We start from the raw sequence: 19,057 nt of genomic DNA, 5'->3' as shown, positions 1-19,057 counted from the left end.
AATTTTACCTAATATTCGATTAATTATAACCACGCACGTAAACGTGATTATTGCACACATATATAAAAGTACATTCGCGTGCGTGCTTTTATAATTTTTCTTTTTTACTGAACATTGTTTTATTTTAATTTAAAGCAGAAATTTAAAAAATCGAATATTATAATTAACAATAAAAATGTAATGTCGCCGCGACCGTGTCACAGAAAGCGTACTTCCTTGCTACATAACATACCAAAGGTTCGATTCCAGATTAGTATGTGAAGAATTTTCCACAATTAGATTGTAACTTCTTCAATAGCTAATTATTTTAAAGAAAAACAGCTGAACTACAAATTATTATAGATTATAGAAAAGATTAACGAGTGGTACATAAGGACGTAATGATATGATTTCATTATTTCTAAATTTATCTATCGTAGCCGATTACTACTTTACGCGCGCGCGCGCGCGCGCACACACACACACACACAAAGAGAGATTTATTTTTTATTAATCTAACAAAAAGTTGTTTTTTTTTTGTCTTCAGTCATTTGACTGGTTTGATGCAGCTCTCCAAGATTCCCTATCTAGTGCTAGTCGTTTCATTTCAGTATACCCTCTACATCCTATTTTTTTTACATATTTTATTTGTTCTATCTAATACATAATTATTAAAACATAAGGATTTTAATTAAAATACGTATATATTTAATTTTTAAGTGGTCACCTATGTTTCGTTTTTTAATTATATAGTTAATATAGAATGTAAAGTATTACGTTTTTGTATTATATTTTAAAAAGTAGTATTGAATAATTTGTTTAAAACCCCTCTCTCGCTCGGTCACTCTCTCTCACACTCTCTCTTTTTCATTCTTTCTTTCTTTCTCTCTCTGTGTGTGTGTCCTAATCCTTTATAAACATCAAATTATTGTTGATTTTTGTTTGTATTTTTGTGTGAGTTTGCGTGCGCCCGCGCATGTTTGTGTATGTATATGTATTTTATTCTTCTGATAGTTAAACGAATTTGTATTTTTATTTGAAAATCTTTACCTACCGATTGATGTTTTTTCCATATGTTAGGGGTGATGAGGGAAGCTTAACTCCAGATTTTAATGTTATTCAAATGTTATTTTTTAATCGTTCACAAATGTGCCTAAATAAAATATGGCCTTAATTAGGCGAATCTAATTAATTAGTTAGCGAATAATGTTTGTCACTGGATGTAATTCTGAAGCTAAAACGTAATAAAAAAGTTACTACGGGGGAATTTTAACTCGTTTTATTTCTATCGCGATTTTTCCGTTTTTCAAAATTTCATTGCTCATAATTAAAAGGCGAGAGCGTTGATCGACAAATGGTTTTGTCGATTGAAGGCAACGTTTGGAATATGTAAAACAAATTGTTAGGGATGTAGGATGTAGAGGGTATACTGAAATGAAACGAATAGCACTAGATAGGGAATCTTGGAGAGCTGCATCAAACCAGTCAAATGACTGAAGACAAAAAAAAAACGGTAGCATAAAATTATATTCATTTTCTATTGTAAACTATCGAATAGATTACCAGTTATTTATAACCATTAGTCGCTTCTGTGTCTCCTTTAAAGCAAAGTCTTATCTTTTGCGCTATCTCTCTCTCTCTCTCTCTCTCTCTCTCTCTCTCTCTCTCTCTCTCTCTGTGTGTGTGTGTGTGTGTGTGTATATATATATATTTTTATCCCTCACACACACACACACACACACACACACACACACACACACACACACACACACACACACACACACACACACACACACACACACACACACATATATATATATATATATATATATAAAACAAAAAACAAAAAGATAAAATATAAAGATAAAAACAAAAAAAGAAAGGCTGGTAGTATAGTTGGTAATTCTATTTTTATAAGTACATAAAAAACATGTCTGATGATATGGTCAAGAATAAAGTTAAACTCTGTGTTGTTTTGATGGTAATATTTAAAACAAAAAATGCTGTTTAGTCAATTTTCAAGGACAAAAATGAGTACGTGCTACATGAAATAAGATACACACACTATAGCTTATAATAAAAAAAAAAAAAAAAAACATACTGAAAGGAGCGAGGGAGTAAAATGAGAAAAGAATAAGCGGGGTATAGAAAGACGTGACTAAACTGGACACACGTTTAATCTTTTTAACTGTTTTACAGTAGCAATTGTTCAGCTTTGCGATGAAGAAATAAATCAACACTTGTTTTATATTATTTTAAAAGTTAGTTTACCCCTAGTACACGTATACATATAAATTATTTTTTATATTTCAAGCACAAATAACAATTGTGGTTTTATTGTAAGGGAAAATATTATTTTCTACTAAATAGTTGTATTTAAAAATAACATTTGCTATTTTAGTTCAGTTTAATCAAGAGCAATTCAGAAATAATATTATTTTTAAATAATCATACTAATGTTTGGTAAAACTCATCGCATTTACAATACGGTAAGCGTTTAATTAAATTGTTTACTTTTACGTATTTTTAACTGATCATTATTTTAAACAAACATAATCTACACTTCTAATCGTTTTTTTTTTTTAAGTAGGATTATCGCTTCGCTGATATTTATGGTAGAGTAGTAAAAACTCAGCCTTTCACCTAGAAGATCCATGATCGAAAATCATTTAGGCATAGTATTTATTTTACAAACTACAAATTTCCAACCCATATTCCCACACACAAACTTCTAACTAACGTAATGATTTAATTATCTTAAAATAAAAAGGTGTCTGTTATAACAAGAACTTTCGTAATCGTTTTATTAGGTTATTAAATTGCCTGAGTGTTTTAATTATATGATAATTAAACTGCAATACGTAGATAATCCACCTTAAAAACTTTTACTTACAGTTGTAATTTATATTTTTATTTTCTCAGAGAATATAAATTTATCCAATATTAAACTTACAATAGATTAAAATTTATTGTTATCCTGCGTGAAAGTTACAAACATGATTTTTACGAAACATAAGTAGTTAAATAATATTAATAAATAAAATAATAAACTTAAATATTATCTTACCTAAAAACTGTACGATTACAATAAAAATAGATTATCAGTAAATCAAGTAAATATTTACGCACGGATTTAACTTCCTGTTTCAACGGAAATCAGTAGTTGACTGCTAAAACCATACTAAGCTAATTTGAATTTTTCTAATTTCTTCACTGCAAATGTTTTAATAAAATGATTTTATGAATTATTTATTCTAAGGTATTTAATTTAAATTAAAAAAAAAAAAGAAAATAATTTATAACCAAATTAATTTTATATTTACCAATTTTCATTATATTAATTGATGAAATAATAATATCTTTTCCGTCTTAGAGAACATAAAATATAGCGAATAAACTCTTAATATCGTCGATCAGTCAAAAACAAAGAAAAGTAATAAAGTTGTTTGTAAAACTTCTAATGTCGTGCCAATTAAGAGACATTTCTCAGTCTGATCAAAATCGGTTACTATTATGCATATCGTTTGTATGGTAACTGAAGAATTTTCTAGAAAGGAAATCCACACAGTTTAGGACATTATTTTAAATTTATGAACATTTGATTTAATTTATTGTATACAACTTTTTTTTTTTAATATATCGGTTTAAAATTAAACATTTCTTTTTTTTCATTTATAGTTTAATGAAAACTAAATTAAAATTTCAACATGATTTTTAAAAGTACCTCGCTACAATTTATATGATGCACTTTTTTTAGATGAAATCTCGTGTTTTATTGATATTTTTAAATTTAAAATCTATTCTAGTTATTTAATAATCTTCCAGTTTACAAATTTTTTTTTCTTTGATGTTGATACATCAATATCGCGAAATTTTTTATAAAATTAATTCATCAGTTTTATAAATGAACTAAAATAATTTTATAAAGGTAAAATTTATAAAATGACTTTAATGTTTTAAATAATTTTATAGGAATGCCTAATTTTTATATTAAATCTAGATACATTATTTGTATAAATAGTAAATATAATTTATATGTATTTGTTCTTTATTGCGCTTCGCTACCATTAGTGGCCTACTGAAAATAAGTACAAATTTCTTAGTACAATGAACATCTCACAGGAACTATCTTAATTTTACTGTTTTATGTATTGAATACTTTAATAATTATTATTACTGAAACAGGAAATGTATTTTAGAAACTGTATTAAAAGAGAAATCTATATTTTCTTTTGAATTTTTTTTTGTCTTCATCATTTGACTGGTTTGATGCAGCACTCCAAAATTCCCTAACTAGTGCTAGTCGTTTCATTTCAGTATACCCTCTACATCCTACATCCCCAACAATTTGTTTTACATACTCCAAACGTGGCCTGCCTACATAATTTTTCCCTTCTACCTGTCCTTCCAATATTAAAGCGACTATTCCAGGATGCCTTAGTATGTGGCCTATATTTTTGAACTATATTTTTCCAAACGCTTCTTTCTTCATCTATTTGCCGCAATACCTCTTCATATGTCACTTTATCCACCCGTCTGATTTTTAACATTCTCCTATAGCACCGCATTTCAAAAGCTTCTAATCTTTTCTTCTCAAATACTCTGATCGTCCAAGTTTCACTTCCATATAAAGCGACGCTCCAAGCATATACTTTCAAAAATCTTTTACTGACATTTAAATTAATTTTTGATAAAAACAAATTATATTTCTTACTGAAGGCTCGTTTAGCTTGTGCTATTCGGCATTTTATATCGCGCCTGCTTCGTCCATCTTTAGTAATTCTACTTCCCAAATAACAAAATTCTTCTACCTCCATAATCTTTTCTCCTCCTATTTTCACATTCAGCGGTCCATCTTTGTTATTTCTACTACATTTCATTACTTTTGTTTTGTTCTTGTTTATTTTCATGCGATAGTTCTTGCGTAGGACTTCATCTATGCCGTTCATTGTTTCTTCTAAATCCTTTTTACTCTCGGCTAGAATTACTATATCGTCAGCAAATCGTAGCATCTTTATCTTTTCACCTTGTACTGTTACTGTTTATTAAAAAAAAAATTATTTAATTATTTTGTTAGATCTTCACTAAAAATCTCATCCTATAGAAGTTTATACTTTTTATCTTCTATCTTTGTTCTTTTTATTACAATTCTTTTAAGTTTATAAGTTAATGTAATTAATACTTCAGCACGTATCAACTCGTATCACCTCGCCAATCGCCGAGGTGGAGTAGTAATATCTTCCCTTTCATCCGAAAGATCCCGGTTTCGTATACCGGTCAGGCTTGAAATTTTAATTCACTTGAAAATGTCAATACCATACTTCCACACACAACCTCCAACCTAATATAATAAATTATTGAATTAAAATAGTAAATTCATTTCTGCGAGTAAGCCAGGTTTTGTACTCGTCGAGTTGAAGTGTTATATATTTTTCAGTTATTATCGTTAAACTTCTTAACTTTTCTCTGTTCAAAAAAGAATTTAGGAATTATTTTTAAAGAAGATTAAATTTTTTGTATTAATTTTATATTTAATCTTTAGGCTTCGGTTACAGCTTGGACAACACTCCATATGTGTAATATCTGTATCAGTTTTACGCATTAAAAAAATAACCATAAATTGAAGATTCTATTATAAATTGCACGCATAATCCTTATAAAAAAAAAAAATAAGTACGTAAATTTAGACTCAATTTGATTCTCACAGAGTTCAATTTTTCTAATGTAGGTTTTGTCTATAATTAAGTTAATTAAAAAACCTAAAAAAGGAAAGAAAAATGATTGGTGTAATTGGAAGTAAGCGGGTTCGATTCTTGGTTTTAAAAATACTTATTTTGATATTACCTATTAAAAAAAGACTGACAAGTTGAAAGTCGCGATTTCGATTCTAGGTTTCAGCACAAAATCACATACTAAATGTAAAAATAAATATTAAGTAACGTTAAAGAATAGACTTGATCTTCCTTCAGAACAGTTTTATTAAAAATACTACGCATTAATGTTAAAAAACAATATTTAAAAAAAATCGTGAGATATGCTGAACGGTCTTGTGTTTGATTTCCGGTTGAGTTCAGTTAGTAATATATATCCGATATCATTATTAAAAAAAGCTTAAGTTGAAGATCCTGGGTTGGACTCTCATAACATAATCACATTTCAAAACACAATCGCATTTTTAATATTTATAAAATACTTAGTTTAGAATCAATTTGGTCTCCATACATTTAAATTTATTTATAAAACCATTAAAAAAACAAAAAAAAACTTATATACTGGAGATATGAGGTTTGATATTATCGGCTTCGACACCAATACGTGTATTTAAAATATAAAATAAAAAAATTAAAAGTAGAATAAAAATCTCGGAGGGTGTGAAAAAGAAATAAACCAAATGGCTTTACTTTAGACAGTATTAAACATTTGTAAATTATTATTATTGTTAAACGTGCTTTATGCAGCCGCGCGTTCGAGACGGCAGTTGTGTAGTTTAACCTTGAAACAGTTGTACGTCTCATAGCAACTGGAGTAGTAGACAGCGCGTCGGCGAGCAGTTTTGTCTACGATAGCGCAGTATAATTTGTAAAACTATCTCTCAATAAATAAAACGAATATTTATAACCATTTCTTTTTTTTTTTTTAATTTATTTTAATCGTATTAACAACATACAAAGTATATATATATTTGTTCCTTTCCTCGGGCCATCCGTTATGTATTTGCTTCACAAGATGAGATGAAATGATAATTTTGTAGCGTGTAAAAAATGCCATGCCTAACCGGGATTCGAACCCGGGACCTCCGGACAAAAGGCTAAGACACTATCACTCGCGCCACGGAGGCCGACAAACGTCAGTTACTATTCACCCAATTTTATTTAGGTTATGATTTTTAATTTTTCATGTTATGAATTTTGATAATAATGTAAGATAACGTAACCGGAAATCGAACCCAGAATTCTTTACTATACAAAAAGAACGTTAATTCAGATGCAACGTCACTCTGACTGGTTTAACAATACATACGAGTAAGTTAATAAAACATTGTGTGTGTGTGTGTGTGAGCGCGCGCGCCCTCCATTATTCTTTAATTACGCAACAGACTTAAAACTTGAAATTTTTTGTACATCACGAATTCATTCTTTTGATTTCATTGAACCAAAAAATGTACGGGAAGAGTATTTTTTTACAAAAAATTTACTGCATTAGAAATTAAATCAATTAACAGTCAACACATAATACGTATTAGAATGGTAACAGGATACAATTTTCTTGTTTTTTTTTTTTTTTTTTTTTTTTTTTTTATTACTACCGTTCTGGTTGACAAAACAATGTACACTTCATTTTACTTTACAGATTAAATGTATCACAAAATTGATTTATATCCAAAAGGTTCTGGATCCGAATCCCGTTAATTTTTTACGTACGAAAATATTTATCTACCTCACTGTCATAATTAAAAAAAAAAAAATTGATGTGGGACACCACATGACTTCCTTGTATGCCTATTAAATTACATATACACATTTTTTGCTTCATTTGGTATAAACTTATTTCATTTGAAAGTGAAATACGATCTTCTAATTCTTTAATAAATAATTTTTTGATTTTTTTTTCATCATATTATTGAATTATTATTTATTGTAATTTTTTTACAATTACAGGTTAATAAATTAAATTATATTTACACGTTTTTTTTTTTTTAAATGAAAAAGTATGTAATTTTATTTCATAAAAATTCATGATATTTTTTTTCTTTTTGGTTATTACTGAATTATTATTCATAGTAAAAGTTTTTTTTACAATGAGAGTTTAATAAATTAATAAATCAAGATATTTAAATAAAAGAAGTTAAAAAAAGGAGATGAAGTCTGATTCAAACCGATGTGCCTTCTCCTTGTAAAATCCAAATATTTCATTAAACTTTTACTTGGCTATAACTCTGGAACCAATGAAAATAAGTACCATTTATGATATATCGTTGAAAAGCTCTCAATCAGGGCTTATTACTGCAGTTAAGAAATAGTGGGCTTTTTTTGGACACTTTTGGTTCAGTCGATTGCAATAAAAAGGAGGAGTGCACAACTAGATGTTACAACAGTCCTAAATCCAAAATTTCAACATACTACGGTTAATAGTTTTTAAGTAATGCGAGATACATACATAAGTACAGAGGTCACGCCGAAACTGTCAAATGGATTCAGGGATGGTCAAAATGAATATTTTGGTTGAAATCTGAAAAGCGAAATTTTTCGCGATCACAATACTTCCTTTACTTCGTACAAGGAAGTAAAAACTTATAAAGTTAAGTATGATTTTTTAAGTTTTTAATACTATACTACATAAACGACAAATATCAAATAAGTAGTACAACCGTATTGCAAATGGAAAATATAACATCAACTTTGAATATTGTTGGAAATTTATTTATTTTTTTTATATTTATTTTTTTATAAAAAATAGTAAAATGATAATATAATGATTCGTTATTAAATTAAGAAAAAAAATTATAAAAATTTTACCATAAGTAATAAAAAATTTTTTTTATTCATTTCCTTACTGGGGTTAGCTTGTTGGAATATTTATTCTATGAAAATGAATTGAATAAGATATAAGACAAATGCAACGCAGCGATTTATCTGATACCCAACTGTTGCGAGTACACTGGCAAGGCGGGAAAAAATCAAGTTTAAATGGCAACATAGCGTCTGTCAGCTATGACAGACGCTATGTTGCCATTTACTGATGCTAATCAGTAAATGTTAGAACTGTTGTATGAATACAACTCCCTATAAGAATGTCTGTACGTTAACTGAAGCGAACGGGTGTCTTACATAATTTTGAAGTAATTTTCAGTTTAAGTAAACGTTATTATCTCTTTATAAATAATATATTAATTAAATTATTTATTTATTTGTATAATCACACACGCGCGCACAATTTTAATTATATATATTGAAATGTATTACTCTGTATAAATTTATTTTTTTCTCATTCAAATTTGTTATAGCAAAACCTTTTCAATTACAAAAATAAAAACTGATAGAATGTTCTAAATTTTTTTGTATAAACTTCGTTAAAATTTTATTGGTAGCTCCGCTCCTTTATATATATATAATTTAAATAAAAACTACTACCAAAGCCGATAAATTTGAAAAATATAGTCATACAAATTTATTAAAATGTTATATCTTGCTTCCTTTCCAAGCAAAAATTAGTTGCTTTTTTGTGTTATTCCTAAGTATATATTGATTTATAAATAATTAACGACACGAACTGATATCGGTGAACAAATGGTAAATTATCTGGGAGTTGAACCCAGCAGCCTCAGTAATCAGTATATTTTTAATAACGATACCGATACGAATTTTTTTCTTGCTAGTATGCTTCACTCTCGTTACCAGACTTAAAACATGTAAAATTACATGTTTAAAAACTTTCTTTTTACACAGAAATACAATTTGCTTTTTATCACGTACTGTTAAATTTGATATACGATGGACGTATTTTACTTCTCTGGTTAATTAATGGTCAAATAACCCAAAGTATAACCAAATATTTAACTTGTTTCGTTTTATTTGATTTTTTTTATATTGTTTTGCTGCTACTATTTAGAACTATTTGGATACATTATTAAGAGATAATTACTGTAAATTAATTAATTTATTATTATTAAATTTATTAATTTATTTTGTAAAAATAAATGAATTTAATCTCGAGTCTAACATTTTTAACCTGATAAATAATTTGAATAGTACAAACAAAGAATAAGGCAATTGCAAATTTTTATTTCAGAAATTGTAATAATATTAACGAAAAAATAAAACTTTCTTTAATCATAATATCTCATTAAAAAGTAAACTGGATACATTAACAAGTGGAGGCACTGTAGTATTGAGTAATACTCTACCGACAATTTCCCGCCAATAAGTGCAAGACTGGTTAGATTTGTAACGTTTTTTTGTACAGTCATGTTTTTCTGACGTCATTGCCACGGCAATGACGTCATCGACATACATCAACAACCTCTACTTATAAACAACAAAGCGTCATCAAAAATTACTCCATGTAAAATTTGGTCCGCAAACTGTTTCATTCACGATCAGTTTTTTTTTTTTTTAACAACAGACCATCCGTTACATGTTGTCTAATATTAAACTGTTTTATTTTTTTTATTTTTATAATTTATTATGTCTTGACAAACTTATAATTACATAAAATATTAAAGAGAATAACTTTTCACTTAAGCTATGAATGTACGTGTTACTATAACAGCCAACCATACACAAAGGAGCTTATAACGAGATTTTCACTTATTTATTTATATCATCTAATTTTTAAGTTTATATTCGTAATCAAACTCAATATACAGCGTGATTCAGGAGGATAAGGCAATACTTTGACAACTCATTCTAGAGGCTAAAAATAAAAAGTTCATATAAACATAGGTCCGAAAACGTTTCGTTAGCAAGTTACCAGGCGCCGGCCAGACAGCGCGGCTAGGAACTTTTATCATCACGCATTACTAAAACAAATATTCATATCTACTTATCTTAAATAATGTATTAATTTGAATTGAACATATTAATATCTAGTTATTTTTTTTCTAATTATGAAATTTTTAGGGTGTAAAAATATTGAGACAGCGCGGCAAGGAAGTATGCTGCTTGTAGGTCAGGATTTTGTCATGCATCATGCTGAGGTACTTTCGATTTGTTTTGTGTCGCAGTTCTTTCCCCACAAATAAGACTTTTAGCAACTCTCTGGCATTTTTATAACTTAAATGGAAGCAGCTTTTCTCTGTTGTGTTAGGTTTCAGACACTAATTATCAAAGTACATACCAAGCAATCTCAGTTCCTACTTAATCATTATCTCACACAATTCCTGAATATTTTTACACAGAGTTTATTTAAATAATACTAATTGAAAAAAAAAGATTTATTTGTAGCTCGTCCAACGTGTACATATGTAATTAATATATGATCAAAATAATTTTCAATAGCGGCTTCTGAATGATTTTGTAGTAATGTTTTTTAATACTTAATATATTTATCTTAACATTATTTTATGTAATTATATTTAAATAATTAAAATGAACTTAATATATATCTATTTTTTATTTCATAATTTGTTTATATTTATAATTTATCTTATAGTGACATGATCTATAGTGTTTTTTTATACTCCAATCGTAATAAAGACTTATTAATTTTTTATTTGCTTATTTTACCAAATATACTACTTATAACATTTTATTTTACTTTGTAGAAGAGATTCTTCTGATAGCACATTTGCATGTTTTTTTATGAATTACTTGAATTTTTTTGAATAAGTGAAATTTTTTTAAACAAAAAATTACTATACTGAAATGAAAGATTTGAATAATTTTTCATTTCAATATTGCCAACATTGACTACATAATACTGTTATTACCATATTTGACAGGCAATCATTTCAAACTTTTCAAAAAAAAGTAGACTAAGGTGTGGTGTGAAAAAAGAAATAATTTTTTCTGTATTTATCAGATTTTTTAATATTGGGTTAACCTGAACACACATTTCATAAGCAGTACGAAGGAGATAATCAATTAGTAACTTTTCTAACAAAAGCTTATGTTTTCTAAAACGTGAAACGATCCAAATGTTTTATGATAAAAGCCAACTGCATTTTAACTTAATTACAAAAACAAAACTGAAATTAATTTACTAAATTATGCCTATTATATTTGTTTCATCTTACATAATGCTGTATATATATATATTCTAGTTCTATGGTGCAATTAAAGAAAAGTGTTCATAGGATGTCAACTGGTCATTTTAATACTAGGGTCAATTTCCCATCTAATTATGCCATCAATATAAATAAATATTAAATAGAGTCTCGGAGGTTCAAATGTGATAATTTCATCATTTGACTCTCCTGCAATGTTGATGGCAGGTTTAGGAGATAATTACTTGTAAGCCTTGCCAAAAAACTGTAATTGTTTTTCAATTAAATAATTTTATATATATATACTCATAATTTTTTGAAAGTTCAAATAATTCATTAACATACTGACTAACTGTGCTAATTAAATTTAATATGAAAAGAAATTTAAACCAACAAAACACAGTAAATAGATAAGTTAATATGGTAAGTTTAACTTGTATATATATTTAATGATAGTTAAGTTAAACTTACCATATTAACTTATCTATTTACTGTGTTTTGTTGGTTTAAATTTCTTTTAACTGTATAATATAACTATATACCTAAAATAAATAATTACATATATATATATATATATATATATATATATATGTACTTATTTACAGGATGTAGTTATACTGTACAGCTACACAATATATATTAAAAAAAAGTATGTTAAGCAGGTCTAATTTTGCATGTCAGGGTTTTTGCAGCTACAAAGATTTCATGGACCTTCTCTAACTTAAATATACAGTTTTAGTACTAAAGCATTCCAAAATCATTAAGGTTAATAAGGATAATTACATAATCTGTTTTTTCCTTATCTCCAGACTGGATTAACTGATTTAGATAAAAATTTAAATTATTTTTTCTTTATATGAGACACTGATACCAATTTATTTTGGACGCAATTGTTTAAACAGGGAGATATGGACCTTATGAATCGTGTATCTGAAAATTTTACTCAGATTAGATAAACGCTTTCATATAATTTAATGTCTCTTTAAGTAAGTACGATATTTTCTGATAATAATTCAAACCCCTCCATAAATAGGAGGCATAAAAAATCTTTTTCTTTTTTGTTTTTTCTGGTCACAGTCACATTTTTATACTAATTCTATGGTTCCATTACATTAGCAATTCACTTTGACTATGTGTTTGAGTAATTTCATTCAGGAGTTCCTCATTTTCGTTTGTTAGAAATGATCAAGGGTGTGTGACAATATTATCAACATGGGTTTAGTATCTTAAAATTTTACTCTGAGTAAAATAATTTTTTACATAATTCTTTACTTGCAGACTAGTGTTGCACTTCTTTTTTTTTTTTCTTAATGGTAGTAGGTAAAGCTCTCGATAATGAGAGTTGTAACTCTTTTCTGAATCACAAAATAATAAAATACTTTTGACTCCTTTCTAATCAGCATTATACAAAAATGAATAGTATCTTCCTCAGTGGCTGGTAAATCCCAAACTTTCACGTCTTACTGACAACATATAGCAAAACCAAATAATACCAAAAGCAAGAAAATACAAGTTTTCAGGTAACAATTCAAAATCACGTTATTGCAATTAAATGGAAAACAATTATTTCTAATGAAATATTAATTTTCCAAGATTATATTATCAATAATAATAAATAATAATGCAGATAAAACCACAATATATAACAAGAAACAGCGTGACTTCCAGGTAACTGACAAGTACTAGGAAAATTATAAACATTAAAATGAATATGTTTGCATATTCAGTAACTGAAGTTATGCAGAATTCCTCAGTGGTTAGGTTATAAAAAATCCAACCATCAAATGTACATTTGACGCTTGAATTTTTACCATTAATATCAAAATGGAAGTCAACTAGTTTTCTACATTTATGGACTTTAAAAGTTAAACAGTTCTGCAGGAAAGGTAGCATATATAATTGTATAAAAAAATTAACATGACTGTAGTAAAATTCAAATAATATAAATACTACAATTACAACTAAAAATAAAAATATAAAAAACAAATTCATTAAAAAACTAACTTTGTATTTAAATTTGAATTCTCTGGGACCCAGCCAGCCATAATTTCTTCATCGTATAAAGCTGAAGAACAGTTATGACATTTTCAGCAAGTAGTCATCAATATTTCTAAAGCAACTGGAGTATTAAGATCTCTTGTGACTTTTGGATACAATTTCTCTGGGAAAAGACATTGCTGTGATGACCATGCTGATGTTTCTCCTACATTACCATGGAAAAAACAACAAATTATTTTACATACCCAGCTAAAAAATGTCATATAATTCAAGTAAATTTATGCAAATGTATAGTTATAGAAAATGAATATTGAATATGTTACAAAAAAAATGCAAAATACTACAAATAATTATGATCAAAAATACTTTAAAATCGTGACTACTAGTTATGATAAAAAGAGTACCAGGTGCAATTTTAGGATTCTGACATTGTATTGGCTATAAACGAACAAAGCTAGGCTTGTTTATGTAAACTTTTTGGAAATTTCTGAATCACCAAGCATGACCATATGAACTTGCTTGCTTACAATTGCAATATGAACCTGTAACTTGAACTGTGTGCAACCAAAGTCTCAAGAAATCAATTATATATATATATATATATATATATATATATATACACACAGAAAGATTCAATAGGTAGGCCAAGGGAAACTTTCAAGTACTGGCTTACAAAAGTACAATGAAAGGACTGAAATATTCTCTATAATTTATTTATATTCATATCTAAATTAGTCTCATGAATCAGACTACCAATGTCAAGATCTTTTTAATGCTATAAATTATCTGTCTACTGTCATGAAGATGCACCATCCTAACTGCCTACCAACTCTCACCAGCACATTAAAAGTTCTTCACCTGCAGTCTGCAAATGGATGCTAACCCCAGTACTCTCCTATTTAATTTTTTTAAAGCATATTTTACAACCAGTAAAGACAAGTTTTCAGTAAAGTGGAATGAAATAAAATAACATGAATGAGGCAGCCCCCGCCGCTACAAACCTAAATCAAAAAAACTATAACTTCAATCAACATAAAAAAGATAATTAAATATAAGTTAAAAAAATACAAGCATCATGTTTCTGACAAACATGATTATACTTCAGTCTTTTTGTTTATTATTATGTAACAGATTTAGGGCCAAATGGTTTGTCAATCTAAACTGTGTTAACCTGTCTTATCTAGTACAATAGGTGTACAAGAAAATTTTGGTGAATATCAGTGCTTGTTGTAAAACAATAATGTAGCAAACCTCTTTGTTATTTGAATCAGCAATGTATCTCTCAACTTTGTTTTAAAACAATGTTTATTGTCAAGATTAATGTTGCTGGCAATTCTTACAACTGTATCTAAATCCTTTAATCCAAAAGAGTTTTAAAATTATTCTATTTACATTATTATTATTTAATAAAATTTCTGAATTCCTAGTATCCAACCCATCTTTTTGCACTTAAAATTTAACTTATTTTTTTTAATTTAAATATGGATTTTCCTAATTATGTAATAAAAATAACAAAATGTGTTTATTAGGATAATTTGAAACATATTGGTTTTTAGTTACCGACTAGCAACCTAATGGTCATTAATATTAAGACTCAAGAATCAGAAAAAAATGGTTTTCTACTAAACAATGATATAACGCTATAGGAAATATCCCATTTCATGAATTTCAAATTTATTGTCATACCTACAGTTATCATAAACAGTGTTTGTTCTGAATCATGAAAATGAAGAACAACAAATTTTCCGCAATAATATTTGTTATCAATCTATTTAATAAACTAACAATACTATGATTTAAAATCAACAAATTACTGGCATAAAAAAGATTGATTTTATAAATTTCCAAAGGACATTCTTTAAAACCACCAATTTTCAAAAGTTTCACAATTCAGTAGTTTATATTACATGATATCAAAGTGAGACAAAATTCACTTGAAAAAGTTAATGACTTTTCCTGAAAGGAGAAACTTTTACACCAGTTAAGTATTTAATCAAAAACATTTATAAAACTACCTACATTACTACTCAACAAAAAATTTACCTACCTTTCAAACACTATAAACTTCAACAACAAGGCTGGTTATAAAGAGTGTTTTGTTTGATATATTTACCTGCACTGTTGGAATGCTTTTATAAATTTTAAAACCACAATTTGAAATTCCTTTCCCTGTAGATTCATACAATATGGTACATCCCCAGAAGGAGAAAGGCTATTAGTATAACTGTTAGCTATAAGTAGGGAGGAACCTAAGTGATCAGACAGCTTCAGTGTATCTAAGGTATGATGGGATAATGCTTCAGTACTTAAAAAAAGAAAAACATTTTACTATACACATAGATAACCTACAATACTTTTCCATGTGGTTATTACTCGCATTAAAACTTAATGTACCGTTGCACCAGCTTTTACAAACCCTTGTTGAAGATCTCTACTCTCAGGCTACCTTGACATTTGAGATCTGTTATATCTGTCAAACCTCAATCATGAGGTCGTAACAAGTTTTAAATGGTCAAATAATGTCACTAGGTGCCAAATATACGTTTCCTCCTATCTCCTTTGTGAACCGCTGAATAAAGTCTGAGTTACATGCAGCACAGAACTGCAAATTTCATGCAGAATAACATCTTTCATTATGCTGTTAGTTTTGGAATGATTTCCAAAGCTCCTTCAATATTTCACAATAACCTTCTTATATTGTGTAATTACAGGTTCCATGTATTGACAGCAAAATTGCAGTCACTACACTAATTGGTTCGATAGTGCCTCCTTGAGGTTCTTTGTTTTGATTGCGAGATAGATGAAATATGCATTCACTTTTTGTATTTTTCCTTTGTAAATGTATTAAATGAATTTGAGCCATCTCCAATCCTCAGTCACAAGTTTCTTGAGATGTTCATCACCCTGTTAGTAGTTAGGGAATGTGAAAATACCGACTATGCTTTGAGTTTTATGAACTTACTCAATTGTTTTGACATCCACCTTGCACAGACCTACAGAAACCCAACTTGTCTGTCATGATCTGACAGTTCTTTTCAAAATTTTTTTGAAGTTCAGAAATTATTAGACAACAACTAATTCTTTTATCAGTATTTTTAATGAGTTAAATTATGACCGACTGTTTTTTTCTCCTTGTATGAGATGCACAAAGATGCATCTCTAACGATCTTTCTCTAACAATTTCACCTGTTCGAGCCCTTGAAATCGTTCCTGGGAGGCCAACATTTCAACAGCAATTATGAGGTGAAACAGTCAGTCCTATTTTGGTTTTTGAAGTAACAACAAATCTTTCTACACTGCGGGTATCCATGCACTAGTGAAACGCTGGGATAAATGTAGCAGCAAATTACAATGAGAAATAAAAATATTTTTTACTATCATAAGTGATAGTTACTACACATTTATTACAAATTAATAATCCGAGATCGACCTGAACGCCCCTAGTATTTTACATTATATTTGTTATAAAATCAGGTTATTTAATAAAAATATTTTTATCTAGTTTAAACATTTAAAAATGTATCATAAGAATATAAAATAATTATAACTGAATCAAAACAGATTAAGAAGAAGTTAAATTTTTTATATTTTTAGAATATTCAAATTGAAGCTATGTAACTACATTAAAGAACACATACAATGTCAATCTTTTAATACTCCAGAATTTTAAGAACTTAAATAAATCCTGAGGGGTTATTTAAATAATGTGCAAATCTAAATAAACCCTAAAGTTATTGGTTAATTTTAAATTATTCTAAATCTTGAAAGGAAAACAATGGAGACGTTAAAAAGTCCAAATTAAACAGAAATATTTCAATATCAACACTATCTGATCAAGTGTTTGTATTAATATATTTGAATAATGTCTACTGAGGAATGACTTAGCAACTCTAATGATTGTTTTTAACAAATAAAAAAAGTTACATTTTCTCTACAATAGTTTTATAACTTTTCTAAATATAAATAACACAAAAAAAGTTAACACTGGAAAAAATAAAATAACACAAAAAGCTTACTTAAAAAAAGGAAGTTAACAGTACAATCAGCATGCTAGATATAATTCTTTTACAATGATATCCTCAAAATTTCTTACATAAGAATATAAACAGAAGAGTAAATAGGAGAACACTGAGCCTCATTTTGACACACATTCTTCTCTCTCTATCATAGGTGACTTGCTCTATCGTGAAAAATATGAAATTTGGAAAAATAATGATAAAGGAAAGGAAAAACAGAAAACTTTTACTTAGTGAAATAAAAGTGCATGAAAAATAATTAACTGTAAAAAATAAATAAATAAAAAACAAAATATTATGCACACTACGTATTGCAAATGATTAATTTATTATTATTATTATGCTTTTACGGCCAACATGGGACCACTTAGTCAATTTTAGTTGGATCTTTTCTGAGAAAAGCGTGTTATTTTACTCTTTCGAGCTGCCCAGTATTTCTTCATCCGTTCAGATCTTGCTTTCTTTTCTTCATCCGTAAACACCCTCTTCGTTGTATTTTGTCGTTTGTCTGTCTTTTGTTTAAATCTAATGCTTTTATCTTTTAGCTTTGTAATTTTTCCAGTTTTATTCTGTAGGTCGGTCAGGGAAATTCCCAATTCTTTCATATCTTCTCTAATTTCTTTGATCCATCCTACTTCTAGCTTTTGGAACCAGAGCTTTTCAATGATATTTCTTGACGGTCTTGTTTCCGGTGTCCTTATGAGATGACCGAAGAAAGAGATTCTTTTTTTCCGCATAGTATCAGTAACAGGCTCTATTTCTCGACACACCACCTCATTTGGCACAATCCACCATCGGCCTTCTTTTTGGTGTTTTTTATCGATACACGTTCTGACAATTCTCCTCTCTATTTTCAGAATTTTTTCAATTCGGTTTTTCTGAGTGATTTTGAAAAGGGTCTCGCTTCCGTAGGTGACTTCTGGCTGTACTACAGTTTTATAATGTTTAAGTTTTGTTTTAGCAGAAAGGCATTTTTTGTTATATGTTGACCAAGTTAATTTTTGGGATTTAATCATTTTATTTGTCCTGTTTTGCCATGTCACTTTTTCATTTAAATTATAAGTTATTATTTCCCCATGATATTTAAATTGTTTTACTATTTTAAATTTCTGATCGTTTACCATAATGCGCTCTATTACCAGAGGATCTATGGCCATTAGTTCAGTTTTTTCGAAAGAGATATGAAGCCCTATCTTTTGTGCTAGGTTTTGAAGGCTCATGATTTGTGTTTTGGCTTCTTGAATATTATTTGCTAAAAGAGCAAGGTCATCTGCAAATCCTAGGCGATTTAGTGTGATGGAGTTTTTCTTAGTACCCATTTTTATATTTTTGGGATTTATTTCATACCATTTTCTCATGA

The 19,057-nt window shown here is 28.2% G+C and overlaps 1 protein-coding gene and 1 long non-coding RNA gene across 11 annotated transcripts in view; one reads left to right on the top strand and one right to left on the bottom strand.

Annotated features, from left to right (window-relative positions):
- Positions 1–19,057, bottom strand: part of LOC142326621 (uncharacterized) — a 74,617-nt gene that overhangs the window by 39,202 nt on the left and 16,358 nt on the right. For 7 of the 9 annotated variants that reach the window (XR_012756809.1, XR_012756810.1, XR_012756811.1 and 4 more), the window contains exon 3: positions 13,688–13,886. Coding sequence is in view for 4 of the 9 variants with exons in the window: in XM_075369212.1 (XP_075225327.1) it covers positions 13,688–13,728 (41 nt within the window). In the remaining 5 variants the exon portion in view is untranslated. Of the gene's footprint in view, positions 1–3,356; positions 3,527–13,610; positions 13,887–19,057 lie in introns of those variants that run through there. The other 2 variants (XR_012756812.1, XM_075369216.1) reach the window with 2 other exon arrangements.
- The window catches only part of LOC142326622 (uncharacterized), a 32,314-nt gene that overhangs the window by 1,106 nt on the left and 12,151 nt on the right, over positions 1–19,057 (top strand). The window contains exon 2 of one of the 2 annotated variants that reach the window (XR_012756815.1): positions 2,381–2,468. The exons of the other annotated variant lie outside the window; for it this stretch is intronic. This is a non-coding gene — a long non-coding RNA (uncharacterized LOC142326622). The remainder of the gene's footprint in view (positions 1–2,380; positions 2,469–19,057) is intronic. 2 annotated transcript variants of the gene reach the window in all.

Source organism: Lycorma delicatula, chromosome 6, assembly GCF_047948215.1.
Source record: "Lycorma delicatula isolate Av1 chromosome 6, ASM4794821v1, whole genome shotgun sequence".
Taxonomy (NCBI): Eukaryota; Metazoa; Arthropoda; class Insecta; order Hemiptera; family Fulgoridae; genus Lycorma; species Lycorma delicatula.
The sequence above is the reverse complement of the archived record's forward strand: the minus strand, read 5'-3'. Positions and strand labels throughout refer to the sequence as shown.